This window comes from Sceloporus occidentalis, unplaced genomic scaffold, assembly GCF_023333645.1.
Source record: "Sceloporus occidentalis isolate IW3139 unplaced genomic scaffold, rSceOcc1.0.p SCAF_1, whole genome shotgun sequence".
Classification (NCBI taxonomy): Eukaryota; Metazoa; Chordata; class Lepidosauria; order Squamata; family Phrynosomatidae; genus Sceloporus; species Sceloporus occidentalis.
In genome coordinates this window covers 210,983,724-211,000,992 of record NW_028316981.1, presented here as the reverse complement: position 1 = coordinate 211,000,992, position 17,269 = coordinate 210,983,724, and the positions used below count along the sequence as shown (strand labels likewise).

General features: G+C 40.0%; 1 protein-coding gene across 1 annotated transcript; it reads right to left on the bottom strand.

The window, feature by feature from the left end:
- Positions 1-1,068: 1,068 nt before the first annotated feature.
- Positions 1,069-17,052, bottom strand: POLR1E (RNA polymerase I subunit E). The gene is made up of 12 exons (XM_089488741.1): positions 16,631-17,052; positions 15,276-15,379; positions 13,768-13,844; positions 12,581-12,666; positions 11,221-11,276; positions 10,332-10,476; positions 8,386-8,493; positions 7,185-7,281; positions 5,682-5,815; positions 3,601-3,682; positions 2,297-2,428; positions 1,069-1,393 (listed from the first exon to the last, which is right to left on the bottom strand). The coding sequence occupies exons 1-12, from the start codon at positions 16,692-16,694 to the stop codon at positions 1,246-1,248; spliced, it is 1,233 nt and encodes a 410-aa protein (XP_089344867.1). The 5' UTR covers positions 16,695-17,052; the 3' UTR covers positions 1,069-1,245.
- Between the last annotated feature and the right edge of the window lie 217 nt (positions 17,053-17,269).

The window sequence follows — 17,269 nt, the reverse complement described above, 5'->3', positions numbered from 1 at the left end:
TCAAGAGGGTGGAGAGACAAGAGGAAGCTGAAGCAAAATAATTAAGCAAGCAAGGTACAGGGAAAGAAAATGGCCTCAGTGTTGGAACATAAGGCAAATTTTTTAAAAAATGGATGGATGTTTGAAGGCCTACCATGTGTTGCAAAAAGCAAAGCAGCAGGCTGTTATGAAATTCCTTGAATTGGTTATACCATTGTTCTGTTCTTCAGACTGGCAGTCTCTTTCCAAGCACTGATCAAACCTGAAACCAGATAATGTCAATAATGCTCAAGCTTCACACACAGTCCACTCATTTATTTCTGCTCACACACCAAGTGAAAAGTAATAGATCTTTGGGTGCAGCTTTCTATTTTGTGCAACCACCTAAGACAGCCTTACAATAGCCATAGCTATCATCAGAAAATAGGGAGACAAGCTCAGCAATGACTAGGATAAACGTTTAGTCTTAATGGCTTGAAAAAGATACCTCCTTGGGAACACTACAAATGTAAATGCTGAAGACTAAGAGCCCTCCTTCCGACCGCCATCTTGAGGGGGAGAGAGGCCTGGCCTGAAGACTAAGAGCCCTCCTTCTGACCACCATCTTGAGGGGGAGAGCGGCCTGTTATGTTTTATTTTGACTTTGGATATTGTATTGTACTTCCTGTTGTACACTGCTTTGATCTAATTTGGAAAAGCGGTATATAAATAAACATTATTATTATTATTATTAATTTATTTATTCTTACCATCATGACTTAAACATGTTTTCAATTTGTAGCATTTCTGCTACTCTTAGAAACTATATAAGAACTGTGCATACGTTTAAACAAAGATTGACTAAGCCATTAGTATATGAATAACACTGCTTGCATTTAAAGTATTTTAATGCAAATTGTACGTGGGGGAAGAGATCATCATATAGCTACACAGAACTCAGATAACAATTGACAGTAAAATCTGTAGTTGATGTTGATGATCCACCCTTTGCAGATGTCCTTAACATACCAGTGCAGACCTCTGTTGTTAGTCCCAACCTCTGGAGAGAAGCAAAGTTTCTCACTCGGCAACAGCAAAGAAATTATCCAGTTGTTTTATCACCTTTATTACAAGAAATTAGGCTATAAAATCTTTGACTACCAAAAAAAAAAGTCAACATCGTCTGGAAGAAAGAAAAACTTGAGGTGGTGGCAAGAATAGCAATGCATTCCTTCACAAAATGGTGCAACACAGAAGAAAAATCTGGAAAGGAGCCATTGTAGTCCTCTAGTTCATCCTGCGTTTACGACGTCCTCCTGACACCTTGTACTTAGGTAACGGCAAAGAGAGAATCGCTAGCGTGTGCTCATCGAGTCCAAAGAGGCCTTTGGTTTTGGAAATCTTCAGTCTCATCGCTTTGGCAATATCAATGATCCTGATATGAAAAAATAAAACATTGTACAGGCACAGATAATTATGCTCACATTAATCTCATAGCAGTCTGCTCTTCCTCACTGGTTAGCTTTGCCTCTTTATCGCTTCTTCTCAACTATCATACCAGTCAAAATTAGTGATTAATAAGCTCCTTGGAAAAGAGGCCTGAATTTTTGATGTGATTTAATATGCTATGCCATTATATCAACTGCACACTTTTGAACAAAACATCTGTGCCTACAGATTAACTACTACCCCACATTACAGTAGATAAGCCGATTGATAGGCTTACTTATCTACATTTACTTACTTACATTTACATCTGTGGCCTGTAGCACATATGACTTCCAAGGCTGGTTATGGCTCTCCAATCCCAATACCTTCACCTCCCTCTAATGTCATTGATCTAAAACACACTGGAGAAATAATCCAGTTTGAGGCCACTTCAACTGCCCTGGCTTAGTGCTAGGGAATCCTGGGGACTGTAGTTTATTGTGGAACAAGAGCTCTCTGACAGAGAAGACTCAATGTCTCACAGAACCACAGTTCCCCAAATTCCCTAGCCTTTGGCCAGGGCAGTTAAAGCAGTCTCAAACTGGGTTATTTCTGCAGTGTGTTTTGGACCATTGTTGAAAACTAGGGAGATGCAGAGAGAGTGCATTACATCTGGCTCTTCGGTTGTCACTTTGAGAATGGAGAGCATTCTTTGTGTGTGGAGACTCTCCATGCATTTCTGAGCTCTGACTTCTTACTTGCATGGAAACTCTCCAAGGCCAGAAGAGGCATGCTATCACGCAGTAAAATACTGAACTGAAGAATGTATAAGGTAACACATAAAACTAGGTTTTCTACTGCAATTTAATAAGGGAACAGATTCTGAGTACAGTCATGGAATTACTCTCACCTGCTATCTCGTAGTTTCAGATCCCGCTGTAAGACTGTCAGGTCTGTTTCAAAGTTGTTAATATGCAAAGCAAGGGCAATGGTATAGGCAGCTATCTTAATTTTCATTGAAGCGGAAATTTGATTATTTATCCTAAAACATAAAATGATGAGTAAGGAAAACAAAGTGCTAGAAAGTATACTGTATTTGTTGTGTGTGTACCTCGCCCCAAACCCTCCCTAAGGAAACACCAATGTAGACATTCTGCACCATATCAATTGAAATTGTGCTAGTGAAATGCAAATTATGCATTTTGCTTAATTTAAAGAAATTTGAGTAAATTCCTCCAGTTTACAACCATATGTTAAATTCAGTTTTTAGCCATGGTGAGGGGAGATGGTTCCTCTATAGCTTGGCTATGGGGGAGTATTTTATGATAAAAATAGCAATCAGAGCTAGCCTCTCATGGTCTTTCAGAACCAGAGATGCAAGAATTTAATGACTCTTAGTAAGTGCAGATGCTGTATTAAATGTAGAATTTGGCTTCCTGGGCATCACACCTTCCTTTAGAAAAGAAATGTCTCTAGCTCTTAAGACTCCATAATAGATCGAATACATTTGATGAAATCTCTGAGTGCAAAGCTGGCCTCTCAGGATTTCTAAGTCAGGGTCATTTTAATATTCTGTATTAGTGTTGCCAAACTAAAAACTGTCACATAAAAGCAGGAATTTCAAAAGGTATTTCTTGTTACTTGCTTGCACAATCATGAAAGGTAAAAGAGCTCTCTCATTTTCACTCTGGGAATCCTATAATCTACATAGTTAGTTGTGCTTCCACATGATGAAGAGCACAATACAAGGATATATATATATATATATATATATATATATATATATATATATATAGTGTGTGTGTGTGTGTGCGTATAGACACATGCGTGCATGCACCCACACACATGCTGATAAACCACACAATTTAGTTTTGCTACCATGGTTCAGACGTTTGATCTAGGTTGCATCCGCACTGAGAAAATAATCCGGTTTGACAACACTTGAATTGCCATGGCTCAATGCTATGGAATTCTGGGAACTGTAGTTTGTTGTGGCACCAGAATTATCTGATAGAGAAGGCTAAATATCTCACAAACAAACATGTGGCCAATAAAGAACTAATTTCATAGCCACTTTCTGCTGCATTGGACATTGTTTTACTATGGTCCTGTGAAATCCTGCCATTCTGCCTGGCCTGAGTGATCAAAACAAAGCAGCTCAAAAATCTGATTCAGAAATTTTGCTAGACTTGACAACAAAATAAAAATGTCTACCTGCCACCGCCATAGGACAGCACTGTGAAAGCTCTCACAAGCTTGTTGCTGATGACATCTGGACACTCAGGTCCCAAACCATCTAAAACAGTAAGCATTTTTAGGTTAGTTTCCCACAAATACTTGGACTCTCTAGTACTAAACCAGCCAAAAAAAGTAGATAGTGTTGAATTTTAGATTTCATTACATGAGCTGAAGATTGATATTTCCACAGGTAACATTAAGAGAGCCGTTACATAATTTAACATGATTTGCTAACTATCTCTAATCGGTTACTCATATGTTTTCATTTTAATTCCTTAGTCTTTAGATTTAGCTGCTTTCAGAAAGAACTCCCTCTCAAAAGTCTAAGTGTTAAAATCATCCAAAAAGCATGCCTAATTCTGAGAAGTGATCTATAAGGTAAATTACATCTAGTAATAATGTAGTTATCTACAACTAGCACTCCTAATGTAACCACAGCCGTTTAAAGTTTTTTTTCTACAGTGTAATTATTAAAGAGAGCCAGCATGGTGTAGTGGTTTGAGTGCTGGACTATGACTCTGAAGACCAGGATTCGAGTCCCTGCTTGACCATGGAAACCTACTGGGTGACCCTGGGCAAATGACACTCTCAGGGCCTTAGAGGAAAGCAAACATCTTGCCAAGAAAATCTGGTGACTCATTCACTTTAGGTTCACCATTCAGTCAGAAATTACTTGAAGGCTCACAGCAACAACAGTTACTAAAACTACTGTCTTTTAAACTAGTACACTCAAATTCATATCCTCTGCATTAATCCCATATTTTAAAAAAACACAAACACTCCTTCCACCCATGCCATTATACACTTTATCACTATACCATCACATTAGACACCTAGCACAAATGGGTTGTTCAAAGCATATGTGCGTGAGATTGAGTGCAAGTGTGTGCATATACACACACACACACACTGTATATACTCATATATAAGTCTAGAAATTTAGGTCAAAAAATTGACCCCCAAAAACTGACTCGACTTATCCACGAGTCAATGTAAATACTGTATCTTAACTTTTATTTAAAAGAAGGAACCATCTCCTGATGAAAAGCAAGAGTATAATATGTGAAGCACTGACCACCTCTACTTTCTCATCCATCCAGTTTTAAGAGTAACCACATACAGTTCATTTTATAAGTTCTTTGACATTGTTTTGCTTTGCTTCGTCCTTTAGATCCTTTGCTATATACCCTTAAGTTTTACCCTCGACTTATCCACGGGTCATAGCAAAATCCATAATTTTGGCCCCACAACTTGCCCTCGACTTATACATGAGGTCGACTTATAGTCAAGTATATACGGTATATATTCATATTCATACATGCATGAATTCATTCATTCATACATACATGCACGCACATACACACAAAAACTTCCACAGAGAGTTTAGTTACTTCTGATGCCCACACACCACCCATGGCTATTCCCTTGATTTGCTAATAGATTTTTCATTAAAGAAGAAATACTGTTCTCAAAACGTTTTCTCTGTATGTTGATTATAATGCTCCAAGCCATGCTCATAGATCACCCATTCACAGAATCTCCTGTACGACTTGAATTACCATTTTACAATGTTTTGGTATTTATTACATATTCATTGGAAGTGGGAAATGTAAGACCCTCTGGCTATAGCTGGATTGCAACTCCCATCAGCCCTGACCATTGCGTATGTTGGCAAGGGTGAAGGAAGCTAGTAGTCCAGCAAGTCCAGGTTACATGTTCCCACCAATGTCTCACATTAAGTAAAATATGTCCACAAGATGAATGGAACTCTAGTGATGGTATTTACTGTTCAGATATTGTGAAGCATCTACACAAGGCAACAGGATAAACTAGAATTTTGCCTATCGCCACTCAATAAAAACTAAACACTGGAAAACATGTACAACTTGAGAGACAGACCGGGATATATTTCCTGTAGTCTCTGGAGTGAGGTAAGTGCCTCAAAGTATCAAAAGCAAGTATATTAAGATGATCACAGGCTATTTGAATTTGGCTTTCAGGTGGACATTTTTACAATCCTGGATTTAAGGTGAGCAAGGAGAAAAATAAACCCTTACTTTTCTTTTTCACCACACGTTGTGAATTCATCTTGACAAGAGTATCTAGGAACCAGAGACATCGGGCTTTATGGTCGCGACTCTTCTCATTCACAGGCATCGATTTAAGTTCATTCAAGACAAAGGAGCAGCGGCTAAGCAAGACAGACAAGATGGTCATTAGGCCTAAAAGCACTCTGACAAAAGTAAGCAAGTGCTGTTTTTCCAGGGGCTGTAAATTAACAGACTCTTTTATGTTTTTGAAAATAAGTGGATTTTTATGCCAGTGTGAAACACCATATTGCCCTTATGGGCAATAGCTATTTATTCTCTGGCCCTCTCTAAATCATGACCAAAGAACACAGATTTAACATGCTAGATTAGGGATTAGGCAAATTATAGTCCTGCAAATTTTGTTGGACTATAATTGCCATGAACACTAACCCTCAGAAAATATGTTGAGGATTATGGGATTTATAATCTTACATTGAAGACCCATATATTACCCATGAAAGCTCATCTTAGGTATCTCCGAACTCACATCCTTTCCTTATTTGTGTCAGTTTCTCCACCAGTCTGCAGCTTTCTGCCTACAAGACCATTTACAATCCCTCACCTGTAGAATACTAACTCTTTATCCTTCGCTAGTCTTGCATATCTTGCCATGACTGTTGCCATTTTCTCAAAAGGAAGGCACAAATAGACAAAATAAAATAAAATAACTCATTCCTTCCTATTCATGGACTTGGAGTCCGTGGTCTTTCTCCTTCACGGACGGCAAGCCAGGAAGGACAAAATGGTGCATGTGCCTAGCGCATGCCGCCATTGTAACCAAAGGGGACTCGAATATTTGGTTTTCTGGATTCGCGGGGGTGGGTAGGTCTGGAACTGAACCCCCATGAATCAGAAAGGATGACTGTAAATCTAAGAGAGGAAAATACTTTTTAACACCTTATTAAGTCTAATACATTATAGCATTCAGATACTTTTTTCAGGGGCTTTTAAACTAAACATTAATATACCTTCCAAAAATTAAGCACTAAGAGGAAGAAAGATGGATCCCAGGAGCATATTCTCAAAACATTACTGCATTAACTTCACTTGATTATTCACAAGTTAATATGCAAAGCAATTCATTTTAAAAAGCACTGTATCTAAGGTAGCATTGGAAACCAAAAATCTGCCTACAATAGAGTTTGGGGAATGTCTGGCCCTCAAGATGATGCCAGACTGCAATTCCATCACCTTTCATCAATGGTTATACTAAAATCTAAAGAGAGTTCCTATCCAGCATCTGAAACATCGTAAGTTCCTGTCCTTTGTCTATAGTGTTAAGATTTCTGACACACATAAACTACTGGCTGATGGGTGGAGTCATCAAATAATATAACACATGTGAGTTAGTTCTTATTTTGCTCACAGCTAGCAAGAGTCATTACAGACAGTTCACACTTTTACTTTAAATAATGCCAGGTAGGACATCACTGGTTCTTTGTGTCTGTAACACATTAAGAGCACTCTCACCTTTTCTCTTCTGTCATTTTAAGGATGTCTTCTGCTGTGATGTTTATGAATGCTGCAGCTGGAGCTTGTAGTGCTTCGTATTCAGCAGGTGAAATAACTGAAGGTACGTTTGGAATAGTAACAGTCATCTTATAAAGATTTCCCTCGGAACCTCCTGGTTGACAAATACTTTTCTTCTTACCTTCACAGGCTGGGCAACCAGGAGTCAAAGGCAGTCCAGATCAGGCACCACTGAGTCCAATAGGTTGGCTGAGAAGCCAGGGTTTACAACCTTTTGGGAATATACAATCCCTTTTACTTCAATTGGATCTGCATAGGATCTTCTGGTGGTCCCTGTCCCTCATTACTTAATTGGAGAATATCTTCTCTACTCAGACAGAAAAACATCTTTAGCAAGCTCTACTTAGCTCACAAGGGACAGAAGCAAATGTACAGATGAGTAATGTTTTCCTAGTTCCTCTGTTCCTTGGTCACAGCAATGCTGATTATAGTATTCCCATAGATGAAATCGTATATATGGGGCCAATGCTCCTCACTAATTTTAACTAATATCTAATCTTTGTTCCTGAAATATGTTTTCAGCTAAGGCATGTCATTAAGACAGATAACCCAGGACGCAGAATATATGTTTATGTAATGGCTGGGTAATCTAGAAAGATATTAGTGCATGCTTCTGAAAGATAACACACATTTAGGGAGGAAGAAATCTGTTTCATATATGCAACTACTGCCAATAACTATCACCAAGGTATATTGCAAAACCAAAGCAGGGGTCCCTCTGGCAGATCATTTCTGTGGAAACTAAGAGGATCTTAAACCTTTTAATCCTATACAACATTCTCCGGGGAACGCATTACATAGGCAAAAATGGAACTTTTTCCCACCACCAGGGGCTCAGCCGACTTTCAATTTTAGAATTGCCCTCATCTCTAACGTTCACACATTTGATATACTGTAATGTCCTTTCCAACACCAAAATGTCACTTCAGCAACCTCTCAGAAATCGCACTACACCAGTCTCTCCCCACCACCTTAAAGAGATCCAGCTTACAGCTTCAACAGGCCATGAAGCTATGATCACCATCAGCTTTCTCCTTTTTTTCCCACTGGCTCTTTAACACTGAAGCCAATCCCTTTTCTTTGACATTAAGGTCTGGGCACACAAAAATAAGGTAACATTTATTCTGCCCATAAAGGATACGGTCTTCAAATTTGTAAACATCTTCTGGTTTCTCTGCATCTTCATGGCATGGAGGAAGGACCACAGAAATATTTGACTTCTTATCTTCTGCTGCGTCATTGACCAAAGCTTGGAAAACAAATGGAATATTACTGTGAGGAGCAGGGAGATAAGGCTGTTAGTTATTTTTCATTTATTTGATAGATTTAAGACTCCACCCTGCCTAACATGTGTCTTCCCTCATATAGCTTCTTACAATAAAAAATACCAATTAAAACAGAACAAAAAAGGAGTCTCAAGAATATTTAAGAGCTGACTGGAATACAGGAGTATTTAGGGTTCTCTTAAAAACTAACCAAGAGAGAATATCATATTTATCTCCCTGGAAAAAGAGTCCTACAGCGACAATATTAAACTTCAGGGCATCAGCAGCCTCTCTATTCCATCAGCAGGGTACCCACTTTATCCTGAAAGAACATCCCAGCTCCATGGGGCATTCTTTCCTGCTATCCACTGTGTCAGAATGTACACTACTTGAATTCCAATGACATCTGGAGGGCTACAACTCCTATCATCCTCCACTAATCTCTTTGCTCTTTAAGACTAATCGGAGTTGTGGCTCAACCACATCTGGAGGGCCACAGGTTTCATGTGCCATGTGAAAGATTCAAGCAGAAAGATAGAAGATATAAGCATGTATAAGTCCCCATCTGCAGTTTACAGGTGGTAGAATGTAGAAAAACATGCTGTTTATCTACACTTTAACAGTCTGGGGAGGTTTTTTTTTTTGTGGAGGGGTTTACAAAAGCAGAATTTTAAGAGACAGGTGCTGGGGGGAGGCTCATCTTTACATGTATTTTTAAAGTGTTGTGAGGGAAGGGGACAGGAGAAGGAAACCCCCAGCCTATGGGCCTGATCTGATCACTGAAGTTCCCTGGCTGCTTACCCTCTCACTGAGGCCCTGTCCTCTCTAGAGGGAGATAGGGTGAAGGAAAACAAGGCCGGAGGAAACAGGACACCACAAGGGAAGCAAACCAGGGAGCAAGTGCATTTAGGAATCAGAGTTCAGACAGCTGTTGGAAGTACCAATTATGAGCCTGGCTTCACTCTCTATTCACCTTCTCCAGGCTAGGAAAGCAAACAGGGAGTAAAGAGCATTCAGGCAGCGCCTCATGAACTGTCTGGCACCCATGGTCAGGGCTCTGGGGGCTCTCAAATGCCACTAAAGTGGGCTTTGTCCCACCCTCTGGGGGGGGGGTGTTACAAAACAAGGGATCTGACTCTCCATCCCATCAGGTGGCTCCTGAACCAGCTTGGGATGCAGAATGCACAGACAGTAAAGAAGGCAGTAGCATTTGTGACACTGATATTTTAAAAAGTAATTATCAGAATTGTTAAGTCCTTAAGGATCTCTTACAGTACTTGTCAAATAATGAGGTTATAGAAAAAGAAGGTAAATAGTCAAGAGGTTGCATGCGAGGAAAACACATGGAGGCCAAAGGTAAAGTAGGTTCACAACACTAAGAAAGTTTATGGTTTTTCAATATTTTGTACTTTTATAGTTTTGATAGTTCTGGATATGCCAGAAGACCCAAATTTCCAAGTTATTGATATATTCAATATATTAGTAACTTGGAATTAAAACTCAACTCAAATCAAATTAAAACAAAAGCAGTTTGCTTTTTCTATTCCCTAGAAACAGGGACGTAGCTAGGATTTTAGGAAGGGGGGGGGGGTCCAGACTAAGTGCCACCATTATAATGAGGCTTGGATGCGGCGGTGCAGCAGTACGCACCATTCATTTTTCTAATGGAAGGGGGGGTCCGGACCCCAAGAACCGCCCCCCTTGGCTACGTCCCTGCTAGAAAGTGAAGCACAAAACATTGGTCAAAATTAAGGAAGCCTTGGGGATCCTATTAGATAAGTATGCTCTTCTACATCTGCTGTCTACAGTTCTCATTCCTTACCAGCCGTGCCCTTTGTCTCTATAATATCTTCTGCTGCTTTGATCACTGCTTTATTTAGGACCTCCTTGCTGACTGCATTCGTTCTCCGAGAGCTAAGAGCTTTTTTCTGCTTCTTGGTTCCAAAGGCTTCAATACAGAGATCAACCTGCAAGAGTGTTAAGAGATTGCTACAGGAGGCACCAAGAGACTGTATGCACTGTGATCTGTTGCTGAGATGCTTCATTTTTTGAAGGAGCTAAGAACACAAGGCACTAAACCTGCTGAACTCCTTAGAAGATGTTCAGGGAGTACATTATTCCACCTTAGCTAACAAATATCATTTAAAGAAACAAAACACAATGCACCAATTCTAATCCTTGTTCCAGCTGGATCATTTATTTACATTCAACCAATTTGTACTCAGTGTAAAATTAGAAACATTATTCAGTCAACCAAACATGTAACAGAGATTTCGTTAATAAAGGAAAAAGGGTGTTAAACCAATCATTGATGAGAATATCATATTCATGACACCAACTTTCGGTGGAACATATTTCTAAGACCAAGATTAAAATTCTGTTGTTCTAGGGGAGAATACCAATAGGTGAGTTAGTTCTACTTTCTAATGGATTTTGTTGAATAGAAGTCCTCAAAATCACTGAAATGCTGAAATTATTTTTAAATGGTGGGCCTCCTGTTCAGATTTTTAAGTTCAAAAAATAATGGATGGGAGCCACAGTTTTTTGTTTGTAGAGTAATTGCTCAATTGTCCTGTGTGTGAACCAAAACACAGATTTGCATTTACAGTACAAATCTGATATTAACAATGCTAGAAGATCTCTAAAATATCGGTAAAAGCTAATATAATTTTACTGTAATAATCTCCTAATGGTTGCTTTACAAGCTGTACCTTCTCTCTGTAGGATTTAGCCAAATATTCTGATAGATCATCATCTGGTACATCATCTGTTTAAAAAAAGAACAGAACAAAATCAGTACAATCAGAACTGACAGCTTCTCAAAACAATCTTATCTATGATCCCAATAAAACAGAGTTTCAATAATGAGAAAGCAATGAAAATGTTAGATCTTTCATCTGGATGACTTGACCATAGGCTTGCTTTATTTTGCCGAAGAGGGATTTGTATAAACACTTGGACTTTGTTATGTACAGATTTTCAAGTGTTTCCAAATATGGCATATGAGTACAGTACGGCCATGTGGGTGCACTAGATGTGGCTTTCAGCATATGCTGAAAGCCGCACCAGAAGAAGTAATGGTGCACGCACACTGCACCGCAAGCACAAGCCCCATTGTTTCCAGAATCGATCCCCCACATAAGGGAAGGGCCCACTATATATTTGGAACTGTTATCATTTCTGAAGGTAAGTTTGGTGACTGCGTTTAAAAATATCGTTCTATAGGGGTTTTTTGTTTGTTTGTTTTAAATCCCTGCAAATGAAAGTTAGCATGTCAGGGAGTTTGCCCAGACCCCTTTATCCACTTACAATCAATCCATTTCTCATCTGCATTTGGAGAAGTAATTGTTATAGAACTGAGCCATATGCCTTGGTTAAGTATATAAGCTGGTCTTCACTGATCCTCCAAGGGATGGATATAACCACTTAAAGGACCAAACCATACACTATGGTCTAACTGGTGAATATATGTTGCCAGTAACTGCATCTTCCTCTTTAATACTGAGTGGTACAATAAAGCCCCAGTCCAGTGCATCACTTTAGAGATCACATGTCCCCATATTAAAAACAATGTGCATTTAGAAGCTAGTTTATGAGCCAGGAAGATTCCAGATTATTCTTCTTCCTGACAAGCTAGAATTTTATCTTCTGGGAGGTTTTTTATCACTATGGAAGAATACGCAGGCATGACATTTCAAACACATTTAAGTCGGTACAGTAAACTCTAGTACAAAGGCCTGTTACAGACTGCCAAAATAAAGCTGCTTCGGGTCTCTTTGGAGATATGCTGTTTAAATGATGCATGCATCCTAAGAATCCGGAAGCTGCACCAAAGCTGCACTCCAGTGCTTAGGAATGGAGTGTGGCTTTGGCGCGACCTCCGGACTCTTAGGACCCATGCATCATTTAAATAGCATACCTCCAAAGAGACCCGAAGCAGCTTTATTTTGGCAGTTTGTAACAGGCCTAAATGTTTGATATGACTATGCTGACCATGTAACTTGTCTCTTAATAAAATACTGCAAACCAAAAAATCTGCCACAGTAAATCTGAAAAACATCATTAACCCACCTGAAACCAAGGGCTGCATGTTGAATAATTCTGCATTGTAGACTTCCATTTCTCCAGAGTTCTTGTCTAATACACTAACAAAGTACCTAATGGGAGGAAGAACTCAGATTGAAAATAAGGCCATTTCAGAAGCTGTGGAAACACAGGTTAGCCTCTCTTTTGCCAATTTAGTTAGTCAGTAGCTTAGTGCTTTGTCTTTGTTGTTGTTTTTATTTTTAAAGCATTTTTGTTGTTAATTTTAGTGCGTGGAGCAGTAAATATTTTATTTCAACTATAAGCTCAACTAAATATTGCCAATTAGACTTCTTGAGTCTGTTCCTGGACCAAAAGGTACAGTAAGCTAGAACTACAAGTTTGCTTCCCCTTCTGTTTCCATAGCTATTATTCCTGCTGACTAAAACGGAACAAGAAAAACAGAAAGGGCTCCTCTGTTGACTTAATGAAGACCAAGATTTGGCTGCTAGAACTGACTCTTCAAGTGGCTCTGATATGTGAATTGTGCTTATTCTTCCTCCATATTATGTCCATGACATTAGTAAATAATTATTTTAAACTATAACTCCCTTGAGTGTCTCAGTAAAAAGGCAGTACAGAAATCCTGTTAAAATTACAGATTTTTTGCATAACACAAAACATGAACAGCAATAAAATAAAACTATTGAAAAGATACAAGCATCATTATGCTCTCAACACGTGTTCAAATACCTGATTTCATAGTTCACTGCCTTTAAGATATACTATCCCATCTGTCTCCACGTAGCTCACAGACACTCTTTCTTTCTTTACCTTTCTCTACAGAAAGTATTGCTATCCTGAACCAGCTCATGTTTATACAGTGGTACCTCGGGATACGAAATACCCAGGTTACGAAATTTTTGGGATACGAAAAAATCCCATTGGAAAACATTGTTCCGGGTTAAGAAAGTTTTTTCGGGTTACGAAAAAACTTTTGGTGCTTTTCGGCGCTATTTTACACGGAATCGCGGCTTTTCCCCATTAGCGCCTATGGGAATTCGGCTTGCGAAAGCCTTTCGGGTTACGAAATTGACAGCGGAACGAATTAATTTCGTAACCCGAGGCACCACTGTAATTCTAAAAGAGTTCAAGATTAGCTTCAATGCTGGTAATCTAATTAAAGCAAATATATAGTTACACCCGTTTCGGACATAGAAGCATATATATTATACCTGCATAAATTATTGCACTTCAGGGCTCCTGTACCAAAATTATTTCCCACATAAGAGAGCCTCTCTGTTTCTGCATTCTAAAAAGAAAGAAAATGAAGTTGTGAAATACAGATACTTTTTTTAAACACACAAACAGCTTTTAAAACTAGAAACAATACCCCAAAAACACTGGGCTTTCTTTAAACCACAACATGGGAACTTACTGGCTTCATGACTATTTAAAGTATCCTAAAAGAAAAAAGGTATCTGTTGTAAGCATCCATGCAATTTCTCTCTATTTCTCTTCCTGTTTCCCTTTCCCAACTGAAAGCCTAGTGAGCACAGCTTATACAGAACCTGATAGAAACACACACTTGTCCTTTTCTTCAATACAACCTAGCATGGTGACTTTTCATACACAACCCCCTGCCTTTAAGCCAACTGTTTGTCTTTTATTAAAAGTATGACATATATATTATTTTCAAAAATCACAAAGCGCACAGACAGGGGCATTTCACCATAATATGGTATATGACATTAATGTCACAGTCACTAACATGGCAGGCTTATGTTACTTATCTCGTCTTGATTTCTGTAATGCGCTCTACATGGGGCTACCCTTGTACCAAGTTCGAAAGCTTCAATTAGTTCAAAATATGGCAGCCAGATAAGGTTTGACCATATAAGACCAGTTCTAAAAGCTCTTCACTGGCTGCCGATTAGCTTCCGGGTGCAATACAAGGTTGGTGGGCTAACTCAGAACTGATTTTTACCTGGAATATACTACATCCTGAAAATGCTTTAATACCTGTCACCTGTAGCATTCAGTATGGCTTTTTCAAGATTATGCTGACATCTTGTGGTCTTGTATACCAAAGGCTCCAGAGATGTACAACTATGGATGCCGTCAGTGAAAGCCTTCAACTTCACAGAAGGCTCAACGTCTCGCAGAACTACAATTCCCAGAACTGCATCACACTGAGCCAGGGCAGTTTAAGTGGTGTCACACTAGACCATATCTGTAGTGTCAATGCAACCTGAGTTATTAAAAACAAACACTACAATCCTATATACACTGAATAAGAATAAATCTCAGTACACGGTGGATCATACCTCTGAGGAGACATGTATCAGACTGCTCTGTAACAATGCTTCAATGTCTGATGATAAAGCTTCAGAGTCAGAGCTTTATGTAAGCCTCTCCAAATTCAACAAAGAAAAAGCTTTAGGGGGAAGTTGTAAATATGTAAGTAAATACAGTCGCCCCTACTAATGCATGGATCTGAGATCCGCGCTCTTGAATATATGTGGAGGGGCAACCTCTTCTACTTGCAATGGCGCGTGTGCCCAGCAGCATGCTCCATTCTAACCTATGGGGCTTGAATAAGCGCAAGCCTCTGTTTTCGTGGGGTGTGTGTGTGTTCCAGAACGGATCCCCCACGAAAATGGAGGGCCAACTGTAAATAAATTTAGGGTTCACTGCTCTTATCAATCAGAAAAATAAGCTTACAAATCAGAAATCTACTCACCAAAGTTACTTTCTGCTTCTTTCTGGGGTTTGTGGCCTTTTTGCTTCTGTACAAGTTGAAAGTCATATTTTCAGAGCTCTTCAGTTTGCCATTGGTAAACTGAACTGTGTGAGAAAGAAAACTAAGGTCAGGGAAACTCTGCAAGCATTTAAACCCTTCTTTAAAAAGAGGAGACTTGTAGAGGCTCAAATCAGAGTTGGATTGTGACAGGTATTTTAAAGTTCCTGCCAAAACCAAAGTGCACCTCTTTTTATAGCTCTGCATTTGTATCCAGCTAAATGTTAACCAAGCCTATTGTCACAATGAGTGGTTTCAGTGTTGGACTATGAATATGGATGCCGGTTTGAATCCAGACTTCACCATGGAAACCCACTGTGTGACCTTGGGCAAGTCACACTGTCTCAGCCTCAAAGTTTAGCAACGGCAAACCCCTCTCTGAAGAAACTTGCCAGGAAAACCTTATGGTAGGGTTGCCTTAAGCCGGTTACCGTAAGTCAGAAACAACTGTCAGTAACAACTTTCGTTTTCCCATTTATCCATTTAACTTGGGTCCGAAACACACTGCAGAAACAATCCAGTTTCAGACCACTTTGACTGCCCTGGCTTCAAGGCTAGGAAATCCTGCGAACCGCAGTTTTGTGGGACATTTAGCCTTCTCTCTCAGAGGGGACTCTGGTGCCACAATAAACGACAAACTCTCTAACACTGAGCCAGGGAAAATAAAGGGCTCACGCAGACTATGGTCCAAATCTTACTCCAGAAATAATCCAGTTTGAGATGGCTATAGGGCCCATTACAGACAGGCCCAAATAAAGCTGCTTTGGGCCACTTTGAAGGCATGCCGTTTAAATGACACACGCATCATAAGAGTCCAGAAGCTGCGCTCCAGTCCTTAGGACCTGAGCATGGCTTTGGCGCAGATTCTGGCCTCTTAGGACTCATGCACCATTCAAATAGCATACCTCCAAAGAGACCCAAAGCGGCTTTATTTTGGCCTGTCTGTAATGGGCCCTATAGCCATCTCAAACTGGATTATTTCTGGAGTAAGATTTGAACCGTAGAAGGGAGTAGGAAAAGAGAAAGGCAGACAGACACACAATGACAGAAACATTAATCCAAGCAAGCCAGCCATGTCCCTGGGCTTACAAGACCTGAGCCTGGCATGATGTTTTGGGCCTTGTCCAGCATTAAACTGGAACTGATCTGGGAAGACCTGCTTTGATGGCTACAGGCTCCAGAGATGGGGAAACCCTGCCACGTGTTCCAGCTCTTTGGCAAGGAAACCCACAAGTCAAACAGGAGCAGCAAAGCAAAGACAGCAGCAACTGACCCTGCCAAGCCCTGGCCCTTCTTACCAAGAGGGGCTTGCTGGCCTTCCTGGGGGTCCCCTTGGTAGCTCCACCGAGCCTCTGCAGCCATGGCCAGAGAGGAGGCCCCCAACTCCAAGGCTTGCAAGGTGCAGCTCTCCCTCTCTGCTTCCTGCCTTTAGGCCCCAGGAAGAGGAGCTGGAGGAGGAGCCTTGCTCCAAAGCAAGCCTCTTTCAGTGTTGCCAATCAGCCTGGAAGATCATTCCCCAAACGTTTGGCCCAAAACGCACCGAATCCCCCCACATCACACCAAATATTCAGTCACAATCCCCAAAAAGTCCCCGTAATGTTAATACGGCAATAAAAGTAATTGAATAAAAGTAACTGGAACTTATTTCAACTCTCAAAATGACCATTAAAACCAACCAAAGAATCTTTCAGTCCTTCTAATGCTTTTAAAGATATTTATTTTGACATGAAGGGGAGTCAGGAAGCTTTGTGCCAAATATAAATGTTTTAGGCTGCAACCGCACTGCAGAAATAAATCCAGTTTGACACCCTTTTAATTGCCATGGCTCAGTGCTAGGGAATCCTGGGAATTCTAGTTTTCGGAGACATTTAACCTTCTCTCTCAGCAAACTCTGGTGTGACAACAAACTACAATTCCCAGGATTTCATAGCACTGGG

Excerpts from the sequence above, each read along its gene's own strand:
- POLR1E (XM_089488741.1), bottom strand. The coding sequence starts at position 16,694 with ATGGCTGCAGAGGCTCGGTGGAGCTACCAAGGGGACCCCCAGGAAGGC. Across the intron at positions 12,667-13,767 it reads AAGTGCAATAATTTATGCAG|GTACTTTGTTAGTGTATTAG; the intron begins GTATAATATATA and ends TCCTCCCATTAG. Across the intron at positions 2,429-3,600 it reads CTGTCCTATGGCGGTGGCAG|GATAAATAATCAAATTTCCG; the intron begins GTAGACATTTTT and ends TTTATGTTTTAG.